This window comes from Barbus barbus (assembly GCF_936440315.1).
Source record: "Barbus barbus genome assembly, chromosome: 49".
Classification (NCBI taxonomy): domain Eukaryota; kingdom Metazoa; phylum Chordata; class Actinopteri; order Cypriniformes; family Cyprinidae; genus Barbus; species Barbus barbus.
Genome location: NC_136727.1, coordinates 12953290 through 12975069, shown reverse-complemented (window position 1 = coordinate 12975069; position 21780 = coordinate 12953290). Strand labels below are relative to the sequence as shown.

The window sequence follows — 21780 nt, the reverse complement described above, 5'->3', positions numbered from 1 at the left end:
ATGAATAAATGAAAAAATAAAACAATGAATAAAACATAAATAAATAACTGTAAATGAATAAAACAATAAATGTATTAACCAATAAATACATAAATAAAACAAAATAATAAATAAATAAAACAATAAATGCATACATAAAATACAGTAAATAAATAAAATAAATAAAAAGAAACTACAAATAATAAATAGCAATACATACAATACAGTAAATAAAACAACAAATGAATAAATAAATAATATATAAAATATAAAATTTAAAACAATAAATAAATAAATAACAGTCAGTCAATCAATCAATACCTCATCAACCACAACGACCCTGACGTTATCCAGCCGTGCAGCCTTCTGTTTCAGGATCTCCAGAAGGCGTCCTGGAGTGGCTATTACTATCTGGACAATGGAAGTGCACATAAATAAGGGGATGGTTTCTGATAAAGCTCTTTACTAACAAACATTACTAACCAACAAGTACCTTGATGTTCTGCTTGAGTCGATGTAGCTGAGGAGGTAAAGGCATCCCCCCCACCAGAAGAGCAGTTCTCATGTTGGGCAGACCCATCACCAGCTCTTTCGTCTGCTTCTCTATCTGGATAGCCAGCTCTCTGGTCGGGGTCAGGATGAGACACAGGGGGCAAGACGGAGAAGCAGTTTGGCTCTGGAAAATCAAAATGCACACAAACTGATGTGGGAAATTCAAATATCATTCACAAACAAGAAACAAATAAATAATTAAATGAATCTCTCTAACTTTAATGTGCCATTTCAGCTGTGAGTTTTATAGGAAGTGCACTGAAATAACAGAGCAATCAGAAATAGAATTGAATATTGAATTATAAAATGCTAATATTAAATAATGTCATCCTTTGTTTGTAATAATGTTTTCTTTATTCAGTCAATATATCTACACCAATCCATCCATCTGTCAATCTATCTCCTAAAATCTAAAAATTACATCACGTCATCCATTTCATCATTCATTTTTATATATATTCTCTCTCGCTCTCTCGCTCTCTCTCTCTCTCTATATATATATATATATATACAGTATCTCACATGTAGCACTACTCAAGATATTCTGTACATTAATCATTCAGTACTCAGCCCAGTATTAACCTGAAGAGCATGCATGACCACTGGAAGAAGGAAGGCGACCGTCTTTCCAGAGCCTGTATCTGCAGAAGCAATCACATCTCTGCCTCTCAGAGCAACAGGCAGCATCTGCATCTGGACGGGAGTGGGAGCCTCATAGCCGGCCTTCTTCAGGTTGAGCCTGAGCGCTGTGGGAAAGTGACAGTGTTCGAACTCTATAATGGGTCTACAGACCTCACTGCCAGCGGCCACTATGGCCAGCTCGGTTTTAACTCTCTCAACCTGCTCCTTAGTAAGTTCAGATATGAAAACATCCTCCTTGTAAGAGTAACTCTGCTCAGTGTCTGCTGCACTAGAGCTCTCTGAACCCTCCTGGAGATCTTTAGAAAACACCTTCTCTCCAAAATCCAAGCACATTTTAGCCAGATGACTGGCTTTACACTCCAGGCTACAGACATCGTTGTCTGTTTTATCGCAGATGTATTCTCCATATCGACCGCACATGACACACACAGGTTCTCCAGGCTCTGGCCATCTCTGGTTCTTCTTGAAGGACTTCACTGGTTCCTCCTCTTCAGTCTCTATCTGATTGGGTTCCTCCTCTTTTTCTATATTTACAGTCTCCTCTGGAGGACAGGTGTCAGATGGAGATGTAGGAGCAGTGTCTTCAGGTGTCGCTTTGCTTCTCTTGGGGTTCTGATGGGACTCTGGGGCTCTCTTGAGCTTCAACGATCTCGGCATAAACATTTTCTGTCTACATTCACCACGCTGATATTAACTAAAAATAAACAAACGGGGGGGGGGGGGGGGAGAAAAACGTTGATTATATATCTTGTGGAAACGCTTTAAGTCACATATTTCAGATAAACCCTCAGATCTGTGGACGGAATCGTTTCCGAACGGTCGCGCGCACGTGTGACGTCATATAAGCACGACTACAGTAAAGCTGGGTGTTGTAGTTTTTAGGGGATTTTAACTATTTATCAGTAACCAAATGTTGTGAAGTTTCCTCTTCTGTGCAATTCTGTACGTTAGCGTTAAACTTATTTAATAATATCAGTTCATTATATATATATTTTAGAATCTACAAATATTATGATTTTATAAAGGATATATTTAAGTATATCTTAATGTATATTTGGCAAGAATTAAAGGTGAGTAAGATTATTTTCCTTTGTTGAGACAAACCTGAATTTTAGATTTATGAAATTCACTTGGGCAAAGTAGGCCTATTTCACTTTTTGTGTCTATTAAGGACACATACCACACTATTGTACATATTATATCTGCTTAGAATAAATGATAATGATGTTTTAATACTAAAATCATAGCACACTATAGTATTATTAATATATTATATCAGTTAATAATATACTATATTTAAGAAATTAATATTCAGAATTTTTAAAAAGCATATATTTATGTATATTTTCATTTATATTAATCAAAAATTAAAGGTCACTAAGATAACTTTTTACTTTTATTGACAAAAAAAATCTTTGTGAAATTCATCTGTTGTACTTATTTTATCTTCTTATAATAAATAAATATAATAAATAAAAGATAAAAGAATGATAAATAAATAAATGTATTAAGAAATAAATACAATTAAATTACAATTACAATTAAAACAATAAGTAAAACCAAAAAACGAAATAATAAACAACAAATAAATAAAATATAATAAATACATGAATAAAACAGTGAAATAATGAATGAATTCAAAATAATAAAACATAAATAAATAACACAGTAAATGAATAAAACATAAAATACAAAAAATGTAGTAAATAAAACACAATAAATAAATAAAAAAATACATAAATTTAATAAATAAAGTACATTGGGGAACTAATGGTCAATCATTTTGTAGATAGATAGATAGATAGATAGATAGATAGATAGATAGATAGATAGATAGATAGATAGATAGATAGATAGATAGATAGATAGATAGATAGATAGATAGATAGATAGATAGATGATTCTCCATTATAAAATGATCAAATCAATCTTTTAAAATGTCACCGGATCCAATTTCAAGCACAGTCCCAGTTTCTGCCAGTTTGGGGTAGTTGGCGTGTTGGGCGGAGCGCGCATGCGCAGAGGCTCACTCTTCCACACCGCTGCAGGGAGACCGCAGGACGCTGGATGAATAGATGGAGAATAACCGTAAATATCCAGATGGGAATATGTGGCCAGAGCATGGCGACGTCCTGAAGAAGAAGACAAAGACTTTTTAGACAGCGACACCTCCACCGCCTCTTCTAACTCGGGACATGAATGATCATTAAGGAGAAAAACAGCCGAAATCAAATAGGGTACCAGAATGGATGAAGCTCTATGGGCAGAACCCCACTTTTAAAACCGGATCTACCCGAAATAGATGTGAAAAGAAGCCCAAAACCAGTGTTTGAACAGCGACCTGACACATGTATGATACAAAATCTGATCTATGTATGAGAGAAAAAAGCAAAAGTCCTATTTGATTAGTTGAATTCCTTCGGAGAGATGTCATCGTTGTGAGTGAGTGCTGGATGTGACTCTGCTGCAGTGAATATGGGAGATCTGACCGACTCCAGAGATCCGAAAAACACTGTCATTGTTCCTGCCATCAAATCTTTCGATCATTATGATTTTAATAGAGCTAAAATCAGAGCCAGCCTCACATGGCTGGTGGCCAAAGCCTTTGGTACAGGTAGGTGGCGTATTTCTCTTTCTCCAACATCATCTTTGTCTCTTGATTTGATTTCCAATGTGTTGCATTGAATGCATTTGGTATCAATTATAAATAGGGAAATATGTAAATGTAATTTTTAATACGAATGCATTTTAAAAATGTAATATTCAGAGTGTTAGTAAATGCATTTTGCTCATGCATACCCCTAAAAGAAGGATTTTGTATTAAATTATGTTACATAATGTTAATATTCAACAATATGTAACTTAATAAACAATTACATGTTAAGTAACTGCTTATTAACTGTATCCACTACTTAATGCAGCAATCTAAAATGTTATCCAACACTAACAAAACAAGTACTGCATGGTTTGTAGATATGTACCATTGTAGTACCTTGAAGTACCATGTAAATACCACAGTAAATGTATATGCTAATCATTCAGTGATGGTGTTAGCATGTATTGTTAGCATACTCTAATGGTTAGCCTACCATCCAATTAATGTATCATTTTTATAAACGATACACTTTACATAATATATGCACAATGTTTTTTGCTTTTAATTGTTGAAACTAAAACAGACCCTTGTGAAAAATAAGTACACTTAAGCAAATTTTGCAAAAAAGAGTACTTATTACAGAAATAAGATATTTTAAAGGATTATACTTAAGTGTGAACTGACTGTAATGTTTTCAGACACTTAACTGCATGCTATTTGCGATTTATTTAAATGTTGTAAAGTTTAAATTGATATAAAATGCAATTTTGTTGAACTTCCTTTGAGATATGGCTAAAGTGTACTACCGAGTGTACTGACAAGCATTTATGGTAAACTAAAATATATTTTAATGTCATTTCTGTTGAAGCTAGGATATTATGTATTTAAATATATTTTCAGTTACATATTTGTAATTATGAAGTTGCAATTTAGTAACATATATAAACTTTAAATGTAATATTGAATAAAACAATCTATGTATTTCAAATGTACGTCAAAAGTTAGTCAATACATCACAATTAAAGCATGACAAAAGATGATTAAAACATAATGATTTAAAATATACTTTCAGGTAAAACATAAAGTTTATATTTTACTAGTGTACTTTGTTTTGAAACAGTCAGGAAGGTCCACTTAAGTGGCCTTTTATTTCATTAATATTACATCTGCAAGTCCAATTTAAATATATATATATATATACAAATAATATTTGAAGTGCACTACTAGTACAATAACACACTGAAGCACACTTTTTCACAAAGGGATTGACCTGATATCAGAATATCAGTCAGAATATCAATTAACAAGGACCAAAGTGTGATATATGAGTTCAAAAGTGTTCATTGACTCTGTGGTGAACAATGTGACAGAATGAATCATCTCCTAATTTCATCTTCACAGCTTACATTGTATCCTGAATCTGACCTTATGTTCATAAATGTAGTTACATATTCATATTCAATCCTATCGCTTGTCGCTTGACATCTGGATTGACACTGACATCCGGACATCAGTTTAACAGCATAGACCCATTGTGATTGGCTAACTGATGACCACCGGCCGGTCTGGTCTCCTTTAGGTCCTTTCATCTCATTAAAATGCGCAGTCAGGTCTTCAGGCCCATGCACAACACAAATGACAGCTCTTGCTGTCAGAGCGGTTATTGTTTAGCATCTTTGATTTAAAGTGACTTTAAATTCGACGAACAAGTCCCTGAACTCCAGGGTGAGGATATGGTAATGTTCAACTGTTTGTTGACTTGAGGTGTAACCTTAGGTCAGATGACAGAACAACTGATAAAAGCCTACATTTCTCCATGATGAATGATTAAATGAACACATTTTAGTAATATTTAAAGCATAATGTAGCAGGCTTTAAAAATATGTAAGTATAATGCCAGCAGACCAGTTAAAATGAAATACAAGCAGTTGTTTGAATGAAAGAGAGTAGTCAACTTAAAGTCCATAAAAGCCTTTCCATTGATCCATTTTGGTCAGTTGGGAAAGATAGAGATAATGAATTGGTCATTTAATGGCATGCACTCTATTTTCGGTTCATCTCTTCAATGCATTCAGCACATTGCTTTCTGAAAACTGACCGAGGATTTATTATTGTGAAAATGAATGCATGAAATAAACTTCAAAGTGAGGAAAAGATGAACTGCCAGGCCAGCTCTCGTTCAAATAGCGAGAGCTGAAACGTCACCAAACACACTATATAAAAGGCAGATAAATTTCACATTTTTTATAATAAGTTACTTAATTGAATAGTACATTTAAGTTAAAAAGTTGGTGTAATTTTGAAGCTTAATAAAAAAATACTGACAAAGCTGTATAGAAATAAAAATCTGATAATTAGCAATTTAAGCATGGCTTTTAATTATATTGTAATAGCTATTTATTTATTATTATTATTATTATCCCAGGTGAGTCATTGTTATTGGTGTTACTAGCCTTCATACAAAAAAATATAATTAAATAAATATTTAAATACAAACTATGTAAAGTATTGTCTTTATGTGTTTCCACATTCATTTAGAGATTATATGTGAAAATATGTAGAAATCTGTGGGATTATTTAGTGTTTTTATCATAAACATATCATCATACTGTATATATTTAGCATTTTATTTTTATAAGGCAAATGTCATATGCAAAACATTCAAATGTAATTTAAAATTAAATTTTTTTTATAATATATGTAAATTATATTTATGTACTTAAAAAACTGTCTGCATATACTGTTTTTTAATTACACACACACTCACACACATGTATAGGCCTATATATAGATATATATAGTAAAATACAGTAAATAACAACATATACAATATATATTTAAAAACAGTGTTTTTTCTACACTTTTTTAAAAACTACATCAAAAATGGCACACAAAAACGTCTGTGAATTTTGAAGACGCCAAGTAATCGTTTTTGAACCACTTCATAGATGAAATCAACTGAAATGCACATTTTCAACTGATTTGCAGAAATTAATTACAATGTGTATTAAAAACATTGGAATCACTTCATTCTATATCGCTGACAAAACATAGTGAATCATCATCATGATATTGAACATATTGTCAGGCTGTAAGGCACAGAATCTCAGCACCTGTGTAGTTCCTCTCTCTCCATCTGTCTTTGATGAGGCTCGTGAGGAGCTCCTGGATACATACGTACGGCAGGGGAATCGATCAGCCTCCCTATTGTTGCCATGGCAACCCGCGGCCCGGCACTCATATTTTAGACTTACACCGTCAACGCCTTGTGGCTCTGATACCATCTATTGTTTTGTCATATAGACCTATTTTAAAAGCTTTCGTGAAAGCTATAAATGAACATTAAAGGTAGTTTGTCGTTTTGTCAACATCTCTTGTAAGACATTCATTGGTACAGAATGGTTCAAATCTGTTTTGCCGTTACCACAATCAGGTTTAACACAGAAAATTGAAAGCATGTGCAGGTAATAAGGATACAAGCGTTCTCCCAAACTCTCACCCGTCTCCATAAATAGCTAAACATCCCGTTCTCCATGGATACGGTGACCTCATTCGGATCTGTGCACCCATTTATTCTATCAGCATGTGAACTCGTGTTAATGATATTTTTGATTTTGTTGCTGTGTGGTAGACACCGTCTCGCTTCCTTTAAGGGCTTTCTCCTTTCTTTCATCTTCCCGGGTGAGAGTAAATTACACTTGCACAGAGGATCGGAAAACACTGAGCTTTAGCTATATTTAGGTATCCTGAAGACCTTCGATCTTCGAAATTCAGAAAAAAACTATCTCGCCAGCTCAGCTGTGTATGATATAACAGAGTGAAGGTGTCTTGATATGAAAGTAATCAATCCCACCAGGATTTCACAATATTTTTGTGGCTTTTGGTGATCAAATTTTGTAGTACTTTCTAGATTTGGGGGGGGGGGGGGTTAATAATAAGGATGCTACAAAAACAAACTACTAAAACAAACAAAAAGCTTGTTTATTCCCACGTCTTACTAAATTCTGACACATACTTTAAAGAAAAACAAGATGTAGTTACATTGTCATTTAATGAAATTTTTGTTATTAAAAATAAGAACAAAGCAGCAAATAAAGCGAGAATTGAGTTATTTTTCGTGTATTATTTTCTCTTTCGTTCATGTTTCATTTTTAAACATTAGTAGTACTGTGCTTTTTGCAATTATTCTGTGGTTAAATTGCGAATAATGCAAGATTGCAAAAAAGAAAAAAAAAAAAAAAACCTGACATTTTGCCCATTCGGTGATCGCAGAATTGTAAAAACTAGAAGGACTGATTAATATGATGAATCTTATATATTTATGTTTAAATACCAATGCTAATAAGCCGATAATTATTATAAGTCAAGGCCAATGACCGATAAATAGCTGATATTACAATTCTGTAATATTTTGTCTAAATATATACAATTGCCAAAAACGGCCAATCTTTTTAAATACTACAAAATGTGAATTTTGTGTCTTATATTCTCATTCATTCATGTTTCTTTGTTACACAAATGTGTCAAACTTTTTGCGCTTTTTGCAATTATTTTATGGTTGGGAATTATGCAGGATTGCAAAAAACTGACATTTTGTAGATTTTGTATTGTATTCCGCGATCGCAGAACTGCGAAAACTGGGACTTATTAATACGATGAATATTATTATGTATTTAGGATTAATACCAATGCTAATGCCAACGTGGCAATACATTTTTGTACTTTTTGCAATTATTTTGTGGTTAAATTGCAAATTTTGTAGGATTGCAAAATATTTTATTGATTTTGCTCTGTGTTCTGTAATCACATAAATGCAAAAACTGGAGTTACTGATTAATATGATGAACATTGTGTATTTAGATTTAAATACCAGCGGTGACAATCTGAAAACAGTTTCCATTTTATGGCCAATAACAAATAAATAGCTGATATTATTTTCAGCTATGACATTATGACCCCCCCACTAACAACTAAAATCTTTTTAAATGCTAAAGTGAATTAAAGCATCACAACATTATGATGTACAGCATGAAATTAGATATTAGACGGCTAACATTACTTGTGGTCCTGTCCTCTTGCAGACAGTGTTCCAGAAGACTTGAGAGAGCCCTTCTACAGGGACCAGTATGAGCAGGAGCACCTGAAGCCACCGGTGGTGGGCCTGCTGCTGTCAGCTGAGCTGTACTGCAGAGCAGGAAGTCTGATTCTGAAGAGCGACGCCGTTAAACCTCTGCTGGGTCATGACGCCGTCATCCAGGCTCTGGCTCAGAAGGGCCTGTATGTCACCGACCAGGAGAGACTGGTGACCGAGAGAGACCTGCAGAAGAAACCCATTCAGATGGTGAGAGAATCTGCTCTATCACATGTTTCATTGAAACGCTGATTGTATTTCAGTGATATTGACACAGGTGGATCTTGGATATTATGCAATATATCGATAGATGATGACAGAGCTAAACTAAATGTAAAAATAGAAGAAATGTGACCCTGGACCACAAAACCAGTCATAAGTGTCAATTTTTCAAAATCAATACGCTTTCCATTGATGTATGGTTTCCAATAAATAATCTTTCCATTGATGTATGGTTGTTAGGATCGGACAATATTTGGCTGAGATGCAACTATTTGAAAATCTGGAATCTGAGGGTGCAAAAAAATCTAAATATTGAGAAAATCGCCTTTAAAGTTGTTCAAATGAAGTTCTTAGCTATGCATATTACTGATCAAAAATGAAATTTTGATATATTTACGGTTGGAAATTCCCTAAATATCTTCATGGAACATGATCTTTACTTAAAGGGGGGGTACAATGCTGTTTCATGCATTCAGAGTTGTTTACACTGTTAAAGAGCTGGATTCACATGCTAAGTTTCCAAAAACAATTTGGACGTATAACAGAGTATTTCTGTGCCCAAAATCTCACTTCCGGGTTAGGACAAGTTTCGGAGAGTTTTTTTCGATTGTGGTTCTTGCTGATGTAAACGACGGTGGAACTCCTTTTATGGGCATTTCTCTCAGTAGAACGCGCCCGTGCACGCATCGACCAGCGCGAGAGCGAGAGTGCGCCCGTCAATGCTTTTCATTCGGCTGCACTGCACGGGACTCGCTCGGGAAGAATGTCTCTAAAGAAGTGTGTTTTTGTGAGGGAAAGATAACCTTGTTCAGCTTCCCAAAAGAACCCACCGTTACGTGAACAGTGGATACAGTTTGTTTTTCCGGGGTAGCAACGGAGTTTCTCAAGTGTGTTTGTTGACGAACGTTTTATAAACAAGGCCCAGTTCGACGCTGGATTTGCACATCGTTTGATACTGAAAGATGGAGCAGTCCCAGCTATAAAAGATCCCGGTCATGATTCAGAACTGCAGACGGTAAGTGAAACGGCATCTAATGTCTCTGTTTTGTTGGTGATCGTCACTCTTTAGCTCCGCCCACACGGCACGCCTCCAGGAACTCGGCTTTTTCCGGAGAGAATCGTAAAGATGCATCTTTCTTTTATTAATATGATAAAACTAAAGACTTTTTGGAGATATGAAGGATGCAGTACTACTCTATAGGTACTCAAGATTAACATGTGATTGGGTGAAACTGTGTGTGTTAGGTCCCTTTTAATATCCTAATGATTTTTGGCATAAAAGAAAAATGGATAATTTTGACCCATTCAATGTATTTTTGGCTATTGCAAAAAATATACCCCATCGACTTAAGACTGGTTTTGTGGTCCAGGGTCACAAATATGCATGAACAATTAAATGAATCAATTAAATATCGACCAGTATCCAATATCCTGCAGATATATCCTTCACCCCTGGGAATACATCACATTACAGAAGTAAAATGTGTTGGTTTTTGTTGTCTTTAAACCAAAAGCAGGTCCAAGATCAGGATTGGATAGACCTCTCATAATTCTCAGTTTTATGTCCTTTATCTTGTCAGTGTGTTCACATTGTTTAATTGAAGATGTATTTCAGGCTCATAGCATCTGCTTTAAATATATAAAGAGTTCTGTTGTTGTGTGAGCGACTTCCTGTTGATATTTAATTAACGCGCCGCTGTTTGCTGTGCCTCTGGCTTCCTCATCCTCAACCGAACACATATCATCACAAACAGTCTCTGCGCTGTGTGAATAACCATTTTGCATAGTGCCCATAATGATGCTAGTAACTCCATTCTGTGCTTCCCATGACGAATTGATTGTTTTAATTATATTAAATGATCATGTCACACTGCTGGTAGTTATTTTTCCCCAAGTCCCCAAGCTATTGTATCTGCATGTAGCCGACTGGATAGCTGCGCTCATCGATCCAGACCTTTACGGCTTGATTTCTATGAACCAATGAACATTTCAGCACCTTAAACTCAGAGCCCACAAATCCTCATTAGCGTCAGAAAGCCGTCTATCTTTCTGCTCTGCTACAGTAAGCTGCCCGACTACAAGATCTGTCAGTCTTCTTGTGCTCAGCTTTAATCTGTTTAGCCTGGCGCTCCGGGGAGCGAGTTTTTCGGCTTTGTGGCTTTACTCGTTTTCAGAAAATACTGCAGTCATTACATTATAAATTGAGTGGAGAAAGGTTTTACAGTTCTGTTGAGTTATTATTGCTGGATTGTGACTTGGTGGAGCTTTGCAACTAATAACCCTGAAGCGAAACCCTCATCTAGGGGTGGGCGATTGACCGGTAGACATGATTAACCGGTAGAAATTTGTCAACCGGTTGAGAATTTGGACTATAGTGTCTATCGCGGTTCCACGCTCACGTGACGTTGCTGTGCTACGTGCTCACGAAACCTTATCGTTTCCACATGTCTTTAAAGCTGCAGTCCGTAACTTTTTTGTGTTCAAAATTTGCTAAATTTATATAATAAGCGAGGACACCATGAATCCATTTTCCAAACTGTGTTTTTGGCTTGTCCTGAATCACTACGGTACACATATAATAAGTGTTTATATTCAGACTATTTTTGACTGGTTCGGGTAGGTACCGCTGCAGAGTAGCCCAGTACCTGCGTAGTCTGTGCAGCAGAGATTCGTTTGGAGCCCGAGTCATATCACCCACACCTTCCCTCATCAATGAAACACTAATTATACAACACTTTCCATTATAGATTTCAATCCTCCAAAATGTTTTGTTCATTGAATTTTCATATAATTCTCTGTATTAAAAAGGCTACTTTTAGAGGCCATTTGCTTAGCTTCTTTCTTGTTTTTTGGGATGAAGTTGATGGGACAGTGTTTTGGTTGTGATGACAGTGTCCTGCTGTTTTGCAGAAACTTCCTCACACATTAATAAGGTTTGACTGCACCAACTGAATGACTGCGGCGCCTTACCATCAATAATTCAGCTGGGCTTCTATTTTGGATGTGAGAGGCAAAACCTGTCAGAGTTTCGTGAGGTGATCAGAGTTACATCTGCTTGTGCATTGAAATGCTCTTGACAGTAAAGGGCTTTATTATACACTTTATTTTTATTTTAATCTGCTTATGCGAGTTTAAAATAATTAAAATCATAATTTAGTTTTATATGATCCATTTTCTTGCTGACCTTTATAATTTTGCTACTGTACCTTTAAGGCTACTGCATTTAATTTATGTAAATTACATCTCTTGTGATTGGGCGGTAATATGTTAATGTGTTTGTAGCTCTGGCATAATAATGACATTCTTAGTTTGCATAAATGGGTTGGATGGACTGTATAAGAAGTTTTAGAAATGTGACTCTTTAATTCAAACATGTAAGGAAACCTTGTATGGAAAATGTCTTTGTTGCTTTATCATCTCTCTCTCTCTCTTCTGAAGAATTGTATGTGCTCCTGCAGATGCCGCCCACCCACACACAACCCCGCATTCATTCTACATTATAGACTCACTCAGAAATACATATATACGCAGCTCACACTCTCACCCACATAGTCACGCCACAGTGAAAAAAAGATCATAATAGCCTTTGTGTTCAGGGTTTAATTAATTTTATATCAGTCTGGTAATCAAACAGCACCAGTAGATGAGATACAACATGCAGAAAAAAAAGCACACACACACACACACACACACACACATATATGTAAAAATATTTAAATAATTTTAACTATATATTGAATTAATTGAAAATAAGAATATTTTTGAATAAGTTTGAGCACAACAAATGTATATATATATATCTAGAGAAAGAGAGAGAGATTTGTAAAATTATTTAAATTAGTTTGAATTATATAATTTATATGTATACATTTAATTCTCTGATATGTGTGTGAGTGTGTGTGAGTGTGTGTGTGTATATACAGTATACACACACACACACATGTGTATGTTTTATATATATATATATATATATACACATACAGACATATTTGTAAAAATTATTTAAATAATTATATAAAATATGATTATTAATAATTTTGAGCACAATTAATATATAGTTGTGTTCCAAATTATTCTTAAATATTCATAAATATAATCACCCTGGTGGTTGGAAATATGATTGGGAATAGAGATTGCAAAAATGCAAATATAATTGGGAATAGAGATAATTTACTCACAACAATTTCTAGAGCTACCAATAATTTGTGGCCATTGGGTATTGGAGAAAAATATTTATTTCATAATGTGATCCCCCCCCCCCCACACACACACACACACTTTCACTTTTTTATTATTTTTTTTACTTCAGATTTATTTCAATTGAGGGTTAAATTTTTTTTTATTTAAAAAAATTAAAAAGTTTTTTGAATATGTGTGTATTAATTTGAGTATAGTGGATAAGAGATCAGTACCCCTGCATCGTTACTCTGAGAATGAATTGTGCTTAATTAAGACTAATGAATGTTTTGACAAGTGTAAATTATAACACCAGAGATACAAGTATGCAGCCGCCTCAGTGACATGATGCTATATCTGGCCCTGGCACACAATAAGAGAGAAAGTCTTATTTAGCACTGTAGGCTCCTCAGGGATGGATGTTATTTACATATATGCGCAGCGGGGAACTGACAATGTGACGGCACATTTTTATTTATGGAGAAAAACACTTGCTTGTTAAATTTATACAGAAAATGAACAGCAATACAATGCAGTGACTACATTGCTTAAAGTTCACCGTCTCAGTTTTGAGCAGTCCAAGAACTCCTATTTCATACAGTATGTAGTTTACATACATCTGCATGGCGTGAACCCGAACTAAAGTTATTGCATTCGAGACATAGACTTCTGCATAATTCACAAACCAGCGGCGTATGCACACTTGACCTACTTCCTGTCTCTTGGCATCAGTGCTTGCCGATCGTGAATGGAGGCAGTATTTTTGTTAGGTTCTTGTAAGTAATTAGATATGATTTGGGTAAATTCTGTGTAGTAATTGTTAGTATACTTACGCAGGCTTCCAGGGCGCACATGGTATTTCTTGCATTTTGAGATGCTTATTAATAAAATGGAAGTCTCTACGAAAGGTTATTGTACATTTAATTATTCTATAATATTAAATATTATATTAGGATGCTTTATGGTGAGTAAAATAATACATAAATGTTTTTAGATTTGATTCGAGTAAATTTAGTGCAGTAGTTGATACTATACTGACGCAGGCTTCAAGGGCACACATGGTGATTGGGTATTTCCTATTTTCTCACTTTTTGAAATTCTTCCTATTAAAATGAGAATCTCTACAAAAGATTGTTGTGATTTATTGGAGAAATGTACATTTAATTTCTCTCTAATATTAAATATTATGTTTGGATGCTTGATAATGAGTAAATGATAACTTTAAACTTTGGTTGAACTGTTTGTTTTGAACTTTTTTTACTTTGTTACTGTTATTGTATTAATGCAGGCTCCCAGGGCACATGTGGTGATTGGGTATTTCCTGCTTTCGTGCATTTTAACATTTTTCCTAATTAAATGTGAATCTTTTCAAAAGAGAATTGTAATTTACTGGGGAAATGTAATTTCAATTCCTCTATAATATAAAATTTAATATTTGGATGCTTGATGAGGAGTAAATGAAAACAAATTTTCTTTTTAAGAACGTGTAAGTTCTTGTAAGTAGCTACATTTACAGCAAGTAAATTCTGTGTTATAATTACTGACGCAGGCTCCCCAGGTGCACATGGTGATTGGGTATTTCCTGCTTTCCTGCTTCTTGAGATTCTTCTCAAAATCGAACTTGCATTTCCCACAAGAGCACTACTGCTTAATGCATGTATGCTGTGCTAACTACTAAGCCATGGCACTATACTTTTATGCTTCCAGCTCCTGTTTATTCTGCTTTCTGTTGATATTCCCACATTAATCCCCACAAACTTGTCAATCAAATCCTAACATGCTGCGTCGTCGCAAACAGTCACGGTGAGGCTGAAAGCTGTAGCTCTGCTCTGTAAGAGACGCAGGCATCCCGGCCTGACGCTTCCCTCTACCTGCTGCTCGCACATGCTCTGTTGCCATAGCGATGCCCTGTAAAGGCGGGAGGCAGTGTGCTTGGAAGGTGGATCTATTAGTGCAAAGTGCGATTTAAATCCCAAAAAGCCAAGGTAAAAGTAATCTTCAAACTGAGGATTAAAAGGAAAGGTTGCGCTATATCAGCATTATTCAGGCCTTTTGCTTAGCTTGTGTCTTTCTTGGCTGGCAGCTATGATGTTTTTGTCCTCACCAATCAGACTCCGCAGATAAAATGTACCTCAACATGACAGGAAATCACTTTCTCTTATCTTAAACATTGAATGCTTGCAATATTTAAAGTGCCTTTTGGCTTTCGAATGAGAATGTCTAAGCAGGTTGATCAAATGTGGTTTTGTGCGGTTTAGTCTCAGGCGGTCCTAGAGTGGCAAGGGAGCCCCAGAGGAGAATATCTCCAGCCCGACTCCAACAAAAGCCTCTTTACAAAGAGCCATTTCTAACGTGTCAGTGCTGTTTTTTAGTGGTCACGGCTGGTATGTGTCATCATCATTGTCCAGCCTTAAATTTAGGCCAAGGATGAGTGGGTTTCCTTAAATTGACTTTAAATTGGGTAATTCATGAAAATGTGTATGTAATTGTTATATTATGTCCCATCAGCATTACAGGCCAAATTTTGGTTTAACTAGCTGTGGTAAAGCAATACTCACTATATTAAAGCTAGGGATGCATGATATTATTGGAATGCTATGGAAATCGGCTGATAAGGGCTTAAAATTTAAATATCGGCACTGGCCGATTCAGAAAAAAATTATTCCGATATGCCGTGCCGATAGCTCAGGGTGTGCTAGGGATAAGATCACTTCTGCAGTGTCTCATTCTTGAAGCAAACTTTTGCCTGAATGGTGATTAGATTCACTGTTTTGGATCAATACAATTACAGAACGATGCGTCTGGTGTGCGATAGAGTCAACAGTCACTAGTGCGTGCAGCAGCAGTAGAAGCAGCAGCTTCCCCCAGGTCCTAATACCCATCCGCAAGGCGTTTTATTTACCTACGGGGCTCTGTTGGCCTACTTGTAATAAAATGAAAGTAAAATACACAAATATCATTAATATGCTTGTGTTTCTGAATAAACAAAGCAGTATCAATCCCGATAAAATCCAGAGTCTGTTTTGATTTAAATGTCGGAAGCTTTAGCTTGCATGAATAAAAATCACAAACATGATAAATAATTTGATATATACAGATTTATTCAGTAATATGTCATTTTTTTTTTCAGAGATTGATTTTATTATGTTAGTTTCAAGGCTTTCAATGTACTCTCATTAAAAAAAGAACTTTAATAATGTTTATTAGTTCTAACAAATAAGTGTTTGCTCAAAACTAACCAAAATTAAAATAATTTGTTTATAATTTCTGCACAGGACAGACTTGTTGTTTCAAAACAAGGGGAAATATATACGGCCAAAATGATTTGAAAAATATCGGCATATCGGATATCGGCAAAATCTAATATTGTGCATCCCTAATTAAAGCTAATATTTTAAGGCACTTGAATAGAATAGAACAGAACAGAACATAATAAAATGTTTTCTCACCCTGATGTAGAGCTGCACAAAATGTGGGGGATTTTTTTTTTTTTTTTTTTTTTTAATAAATGCTTTGGCATTTTTTAAATATAAATTATGAGTTTTTTTCTTTCTTTCTTTCAAGCTGTAGATTTGTTGTTTGTTTGTAGGGATGCCCAGGTATTATTTTATATAAATGTTTCTTTCTTTCTTTCTTTCTTTCTAGGTTTGCTATGTTTGTTATAGGGTTGCACAGTTTGGCCAAAATTGTTGTCAATATAATTATACCATTAAAACAAGTAAATTAAATAGTCATATTGATATATTTACTAAAATTTTGGCAAACATGCAGCACATATGCAGTATTTATGTAGTTAAATGGCAATCTTTGCATTTTGATAATCACAGTAAGCAATGATTTTGGTTTTATTTCTGTTAATCGTACAGACCTACACAGATGTGAGTATGTCTGTGTGCATTTGTGATGCTGTGAAGAGCAATGACTGCTTGGAGTGGAAACACAGGGCAGTGCTTTATGAGAAATTCATTACGGCACAGTTTCTCCTTTCTGCAAGGACGGATAAATATGAAAAAGATGCTTTTGGACACATGGGTTTTGCATTATATAACAGCCTAATTTTGTATTTGTGGGCTGTTTGTTTTAGATCTTCAACGGGAATGTGAATATTAATGCATGATTAGAAAATACTTTCTTTGGGCATATCAGAGAAGAAACATATAATGGGTAAATTTCACTCCGTACATTGGTGATCACATGAAAAACACAGGTTCCAATCCAACAGGCAACATAAGTCGATCTCATTCCGCATCTTGCTGAGCCCAAAAATGAATAAACCAATAAGTGGTTGATCTCTCGTTTGAAGATATTATGAACAAATCTTCAACCCAAGCCAGAAGATCAAATCATTGCGCACGCTTTGACCATTCAGACTGCAAAATGTTTAATCAATAAAAGGATTTATAAATTGAATCAGCTTAAATGAAAAGCTCAGCTCTTATGCAACAGACCGTCTTCTGTTTTTTGTTCTCCATGATGAGACGTAGGAGTGTCACAGCTCATGTGGAGAGGAAATCAGACCCACTCAAGTGAGAGAAATTGCTGACTGAACAGCATAATTCAGTGTGGCTGGGATCCGTCAAAGCAAATCTTTCCACTGAACTGCGTTCATGCACGTCAGATGTGACAGAAAAGCTGTGCTGTGACATTCTGAACTACCTGTTCGTCTTAACAGACACTCAGATTTACAGTGAAAGGTCAGAAAGTTTCCCAGGTAGCAAAAAGTGCAGTGCTAAGGAATGTGTAAGATTTAGCATTCATCAAACAGGAATTGTGTGCGCTCAAAAAAGTAAGAAAAAACAATGATTGTCAGGTGCGTAAACAAAAAAGTAGAAGAAGATTTAGCATTCAGCATAAACGATGTTAATTCATAATGATAAATGTGATGTAAATGTAGAAAAAAAAGTGTGTGTGTGTGTGTATATATATATATATAAGTGTGTGTGTGTGTGTGTGCGTGTGCGTGTGCGTGCGCGTGCGTGTGTGTGTGTGTGTTTTAAATTTTGTCTCATTTTATTTTTTTTTATTTTATTTTTTTTAATAGGTCAGAGAATCACCACAGTCACCGCAGTCTCCACTAACGACACTCACCAGATCCCAATCCCCTGATTTCTGATCACCGCCACCTGTCAGCACTGATCAGCAGCACTATATACCTGCACTCCTCCCGTTCACTCACTGTCTAGTCTCAAACTTTCCATGTTGTCTAACCTGACCCACTTACCTTTTATCTACTTACCAGTTGCTCCTGTGTTCCTATCCCTGTTCACCCACCCCCCTAAGTCAGGGATGCACACTGTTGTTTTTTTACCAATATGCCGATATTTTTCAACTCATTTTGGCCAATAGCCAATGCCGATACTGATATATTTCCTTTTGTTTGGAAACTGCACCGAGTCTACTGTGTAGAGATTATATACAAATTATTTTTAATTTTGGTTAGTTTTTTAACAAACTTACTTGTTACAATTAAATAAACAATTAAAAGCAGCCATCAAGACAGTGAATCTAATCACCATTCAGGCAAAAGTTCGATTCAAGAATGACCACACTGCTGAAGTGATCTTATCGCTAGCATGTGAGCTATTCGTCTTATCGGCAAGGCATATAGGCATAATCTTTCATATCCGGCCGATGTTTACATTGTAAGTCATTATCAGCTGATTCCGATATCGTTCTGATAATATCGTGCATCCCTATTCACAATGGATAGTTTTTATTGTGAAATTTCACCAAAATGTCAGTAATGTAACCGCATCTTTATGAACTTTAATTTTTAGTGAATCAAACATATACAGCTCATAAATGTGAGACTTAAATTATTGTAGTAGTTACTGACAGGTTGTTCATATAACAACTCACAAAGATATAAATTATGCATTTCATTAATTTAAAAAAATATATATGTTAATATGGTGTTAATGTAGTCTTGATCTTTAATATATATAATGCGGTTGAGTTTGTTTATTCTTCAGAACAGATTTGGAGAAATGTAGCATTACATCACTTGCAGTGAATGGGTTCTGTCAGAATGAGAGTCCCGAAACAGTTTATAAAAACATCACAATAATCCACAAGTAATCCACACCACTCCAGTCCATCAATTAATATCCTGTGAAGTGAAAAGCTGCTGTGTTTGTAGTAACAAATCCCACATTAAGATGTTTTCAACCATCTATAATATTTCTTTTTCCAGTGAAAACATCATCTCGTCTGAATCAGGAGAGAACTATCCACACACTGTTCATCAAACACCGTTTACAAAAGAAAATGGTCCAAAATCAATTCTAAACAAATATATCAGTGGATTTTGATGTAAGAGGACAACTGAGGATGAACTTTTTCACTGGAGGAAGCGTTATTATGGATTATGGCCAGAAGTGACGTTTTAAAGTTAAAACATGTTCAAGTTTATTTGTATAGCGCTTTTTACGATACAAATCGTTGCAAAGCAGCTCTACAGGAAATTAAGTTTCCACAATATATTTATATATTGCAGAACCTTAATAAATTTAACTTAAATCTGTATGTTGTCTGAGCGTTGGCATCCTCTGAGGTCCTCTGAGGGGTTGGCATTATCTTTTCTCAGGTGTTCGGTCATCTCAGATCATTTAAGGGTTGGATCCAGACTGAAGCTTCTGTAATTCCTAGTTACCACGGGATGTTAACAGAGAAACAAATAGAGACATAATTATCGTAGCTGCTGTTCCATCTAAGCAAAAATTATTTGTTCAACCCAAGCTAAAGAATAATAATAATGTACATTTGATCAGATATAACCGCAATACAAGATTATAAGATGCATTATGTGAATGCTTGGCTAAAGAGATGTGTCTTTAATCTAGATTTAAACAGAGAGAGTGTGTCTGGAGTCCGAACGTTATCAAGAAGGCTATTCCAGAATTTGGGAGCCAAATGTGAAAAAGCTCTACCTCCTTTAGTGGATTTTCCATCCTAGGTACTACCAAAAGTCCAGAGTTTTGCGACCTTAGGGAGCGGGTTGGATTGTAGCGTGGTAGAAGACAAGTTAGGTACGCAGGAGCTAAACTATTTAGGGCATTATAGGCAAGTAATAATATTTTGTAAATGATATGGAAGTTAATAGGTAGCCAGTGCAGAGACTGTAAAATTGGGGTAATATGATCATATTTTCTTGACCTGGTAAGAACTCTAGCCGCTGCATTTTGGACTATCTGTAGCTTGTTTTTTGAAGATGCAGGACAACCAGCTAGCAGTGCATTACAATAGTCCAGTCTAGAGGTCATGAATGCATGAACTAGCTTTTCTGCATCAGAAACAGGTAGCATGTTTCGAAGCTTGGCATTGTTTCTAAGGTGGAAGAATGCTGTTTTTGTAACATGGGAAATATGATTTTCAAAGGACAAGTTGCTGTCTAATATAGCACCCAGATTTTTGACTTTAGAGGACGTAACAGTGCATCCGTCTAGTTGCAAATTGTAATCCAAGAGATTCTGTGTACTGTTTTTTGGTCCAATAAGTAATATCTCTGTCTTATCTGAATTTAATAGGAGGAAATTATTGGTCATCCAATCTTTAATTTTTTTTACACAATCTATTAGCTTAAATAGTTTAGAAGTTTCATCTGGTCTTGTTGAGATATATAGTTGAGTATCATCAGCATAACAATGAAAACGAATCCCGTATTTTCTAATAATATTACCAAGGGGCAACATGTATATTGAAAATAGCAGAGGACCTAGGACAGATCCTTGTGGTACTCCATACTTTACTGGTGATAATTGAGATGACTCCCCATTTAAATGAACAAAGTGGTAGCGATCGGACAGGTAGGATCTAAACCATCATAAAGACTGGCCTTGAATACCAGTATAGTTTTGTAATCGATCTATGAGTATGTCATGGTCTATAGTGTCGAACGCAGCACTAAGATCAAGTAATACTAACAACGAGATGCAGCCTTGGTCTGAAGCAAGAAGCAAGTCATTTGTAATTTTAACAAGTGCAGTTTCTGTACTATGGTGAGGCCTGAAACCTGACTGAAATTCTCCATAGAGATATTTTTTTTGCAAGAAGGAGCACAATTGAGCAGACACAACTTTTTCTAAAATTTTACACATAAACGGAAAATTTGAAATGGGTCTCTAATTTGCCAGTTCATTAGAATCTAGTTGTGGTTTCTTAATAATAGGCTTAATAACCGCCAGCTTGAATGGTTTTGGGACGTGACCTAAAGATAACGATGAGTTAATAATATTGAGAAGCGGTTCTTCTGCTACAGGTAACAACTCTTTCAGTAGTTTAGTGGGTACAGAAACACATTGTTGGTTTAGATGCACTGATAAGTTTATTTAGCTCTTCCTGTCCTATAGTTGTAAAGCACTGCAGTTTTAGAACAAAAGTCATCATAGCAGTTATTTGAGAATTGGCTTACTAGTCATATGGAGCGTAGCATCCTGGAGATGTTGTCCGACAGGAGTTCCGCTCCGACTCTGCTGGGGTGCAG

General features: G+C 35.4%; 2 protein-coding genes across 2 annotated transcripts in view; one reads left to right on the top strand and one right to left on the bottom strand.

The window, feature by feature from the left end:
* The window catches only part of LOC306867248 (putative ATP-dependent RNA helicase DDX59), a 4402-nt gene extending 2376 nt beyond the window's left edge, over positions 1-2026 (bottom strand). The window contains exons 1-3 of the mRNA XM_079412853.1: positions 1114-2026; positions 473-655; positions 301-390 (exon numbers count right to left, since the gene is read on the bottom strand). Coding sequence (XP_079268979.1) covers positions 301-390; positions 473-655; positions 1114-1836 — 996 coding nt within the window. The 5' untranslated portion in view covers positions 1837-2026. The remainder of the gene's footprint in view (positions 1-300; positions 391-472; positions 656-1113) is intronic.
* Positions 2027-3648: 1622 nt separating this feature from the next.
* The window catches only part of LOC306867242 (calmodulin-regulated spectrin-associated protein 2-like), a gene marked incomplete at its 5' end in the record, with an annotated part of 42093 nt that continues 23961 nt past the window's right edge, over positions 3649-21780 (top strand). Inside the window, 2 exons of the mRNA XM_079412846.1 lie at positions 3649-3787; positions 8851-9110. Coding sequence (XP_079268972.1) covers positions 3649-3787; positions 8851-9110 — 399 coding nt within the window. The remainder of the gene's footprint in view (positions 3788-8850; positions 9111-21780) is intronic.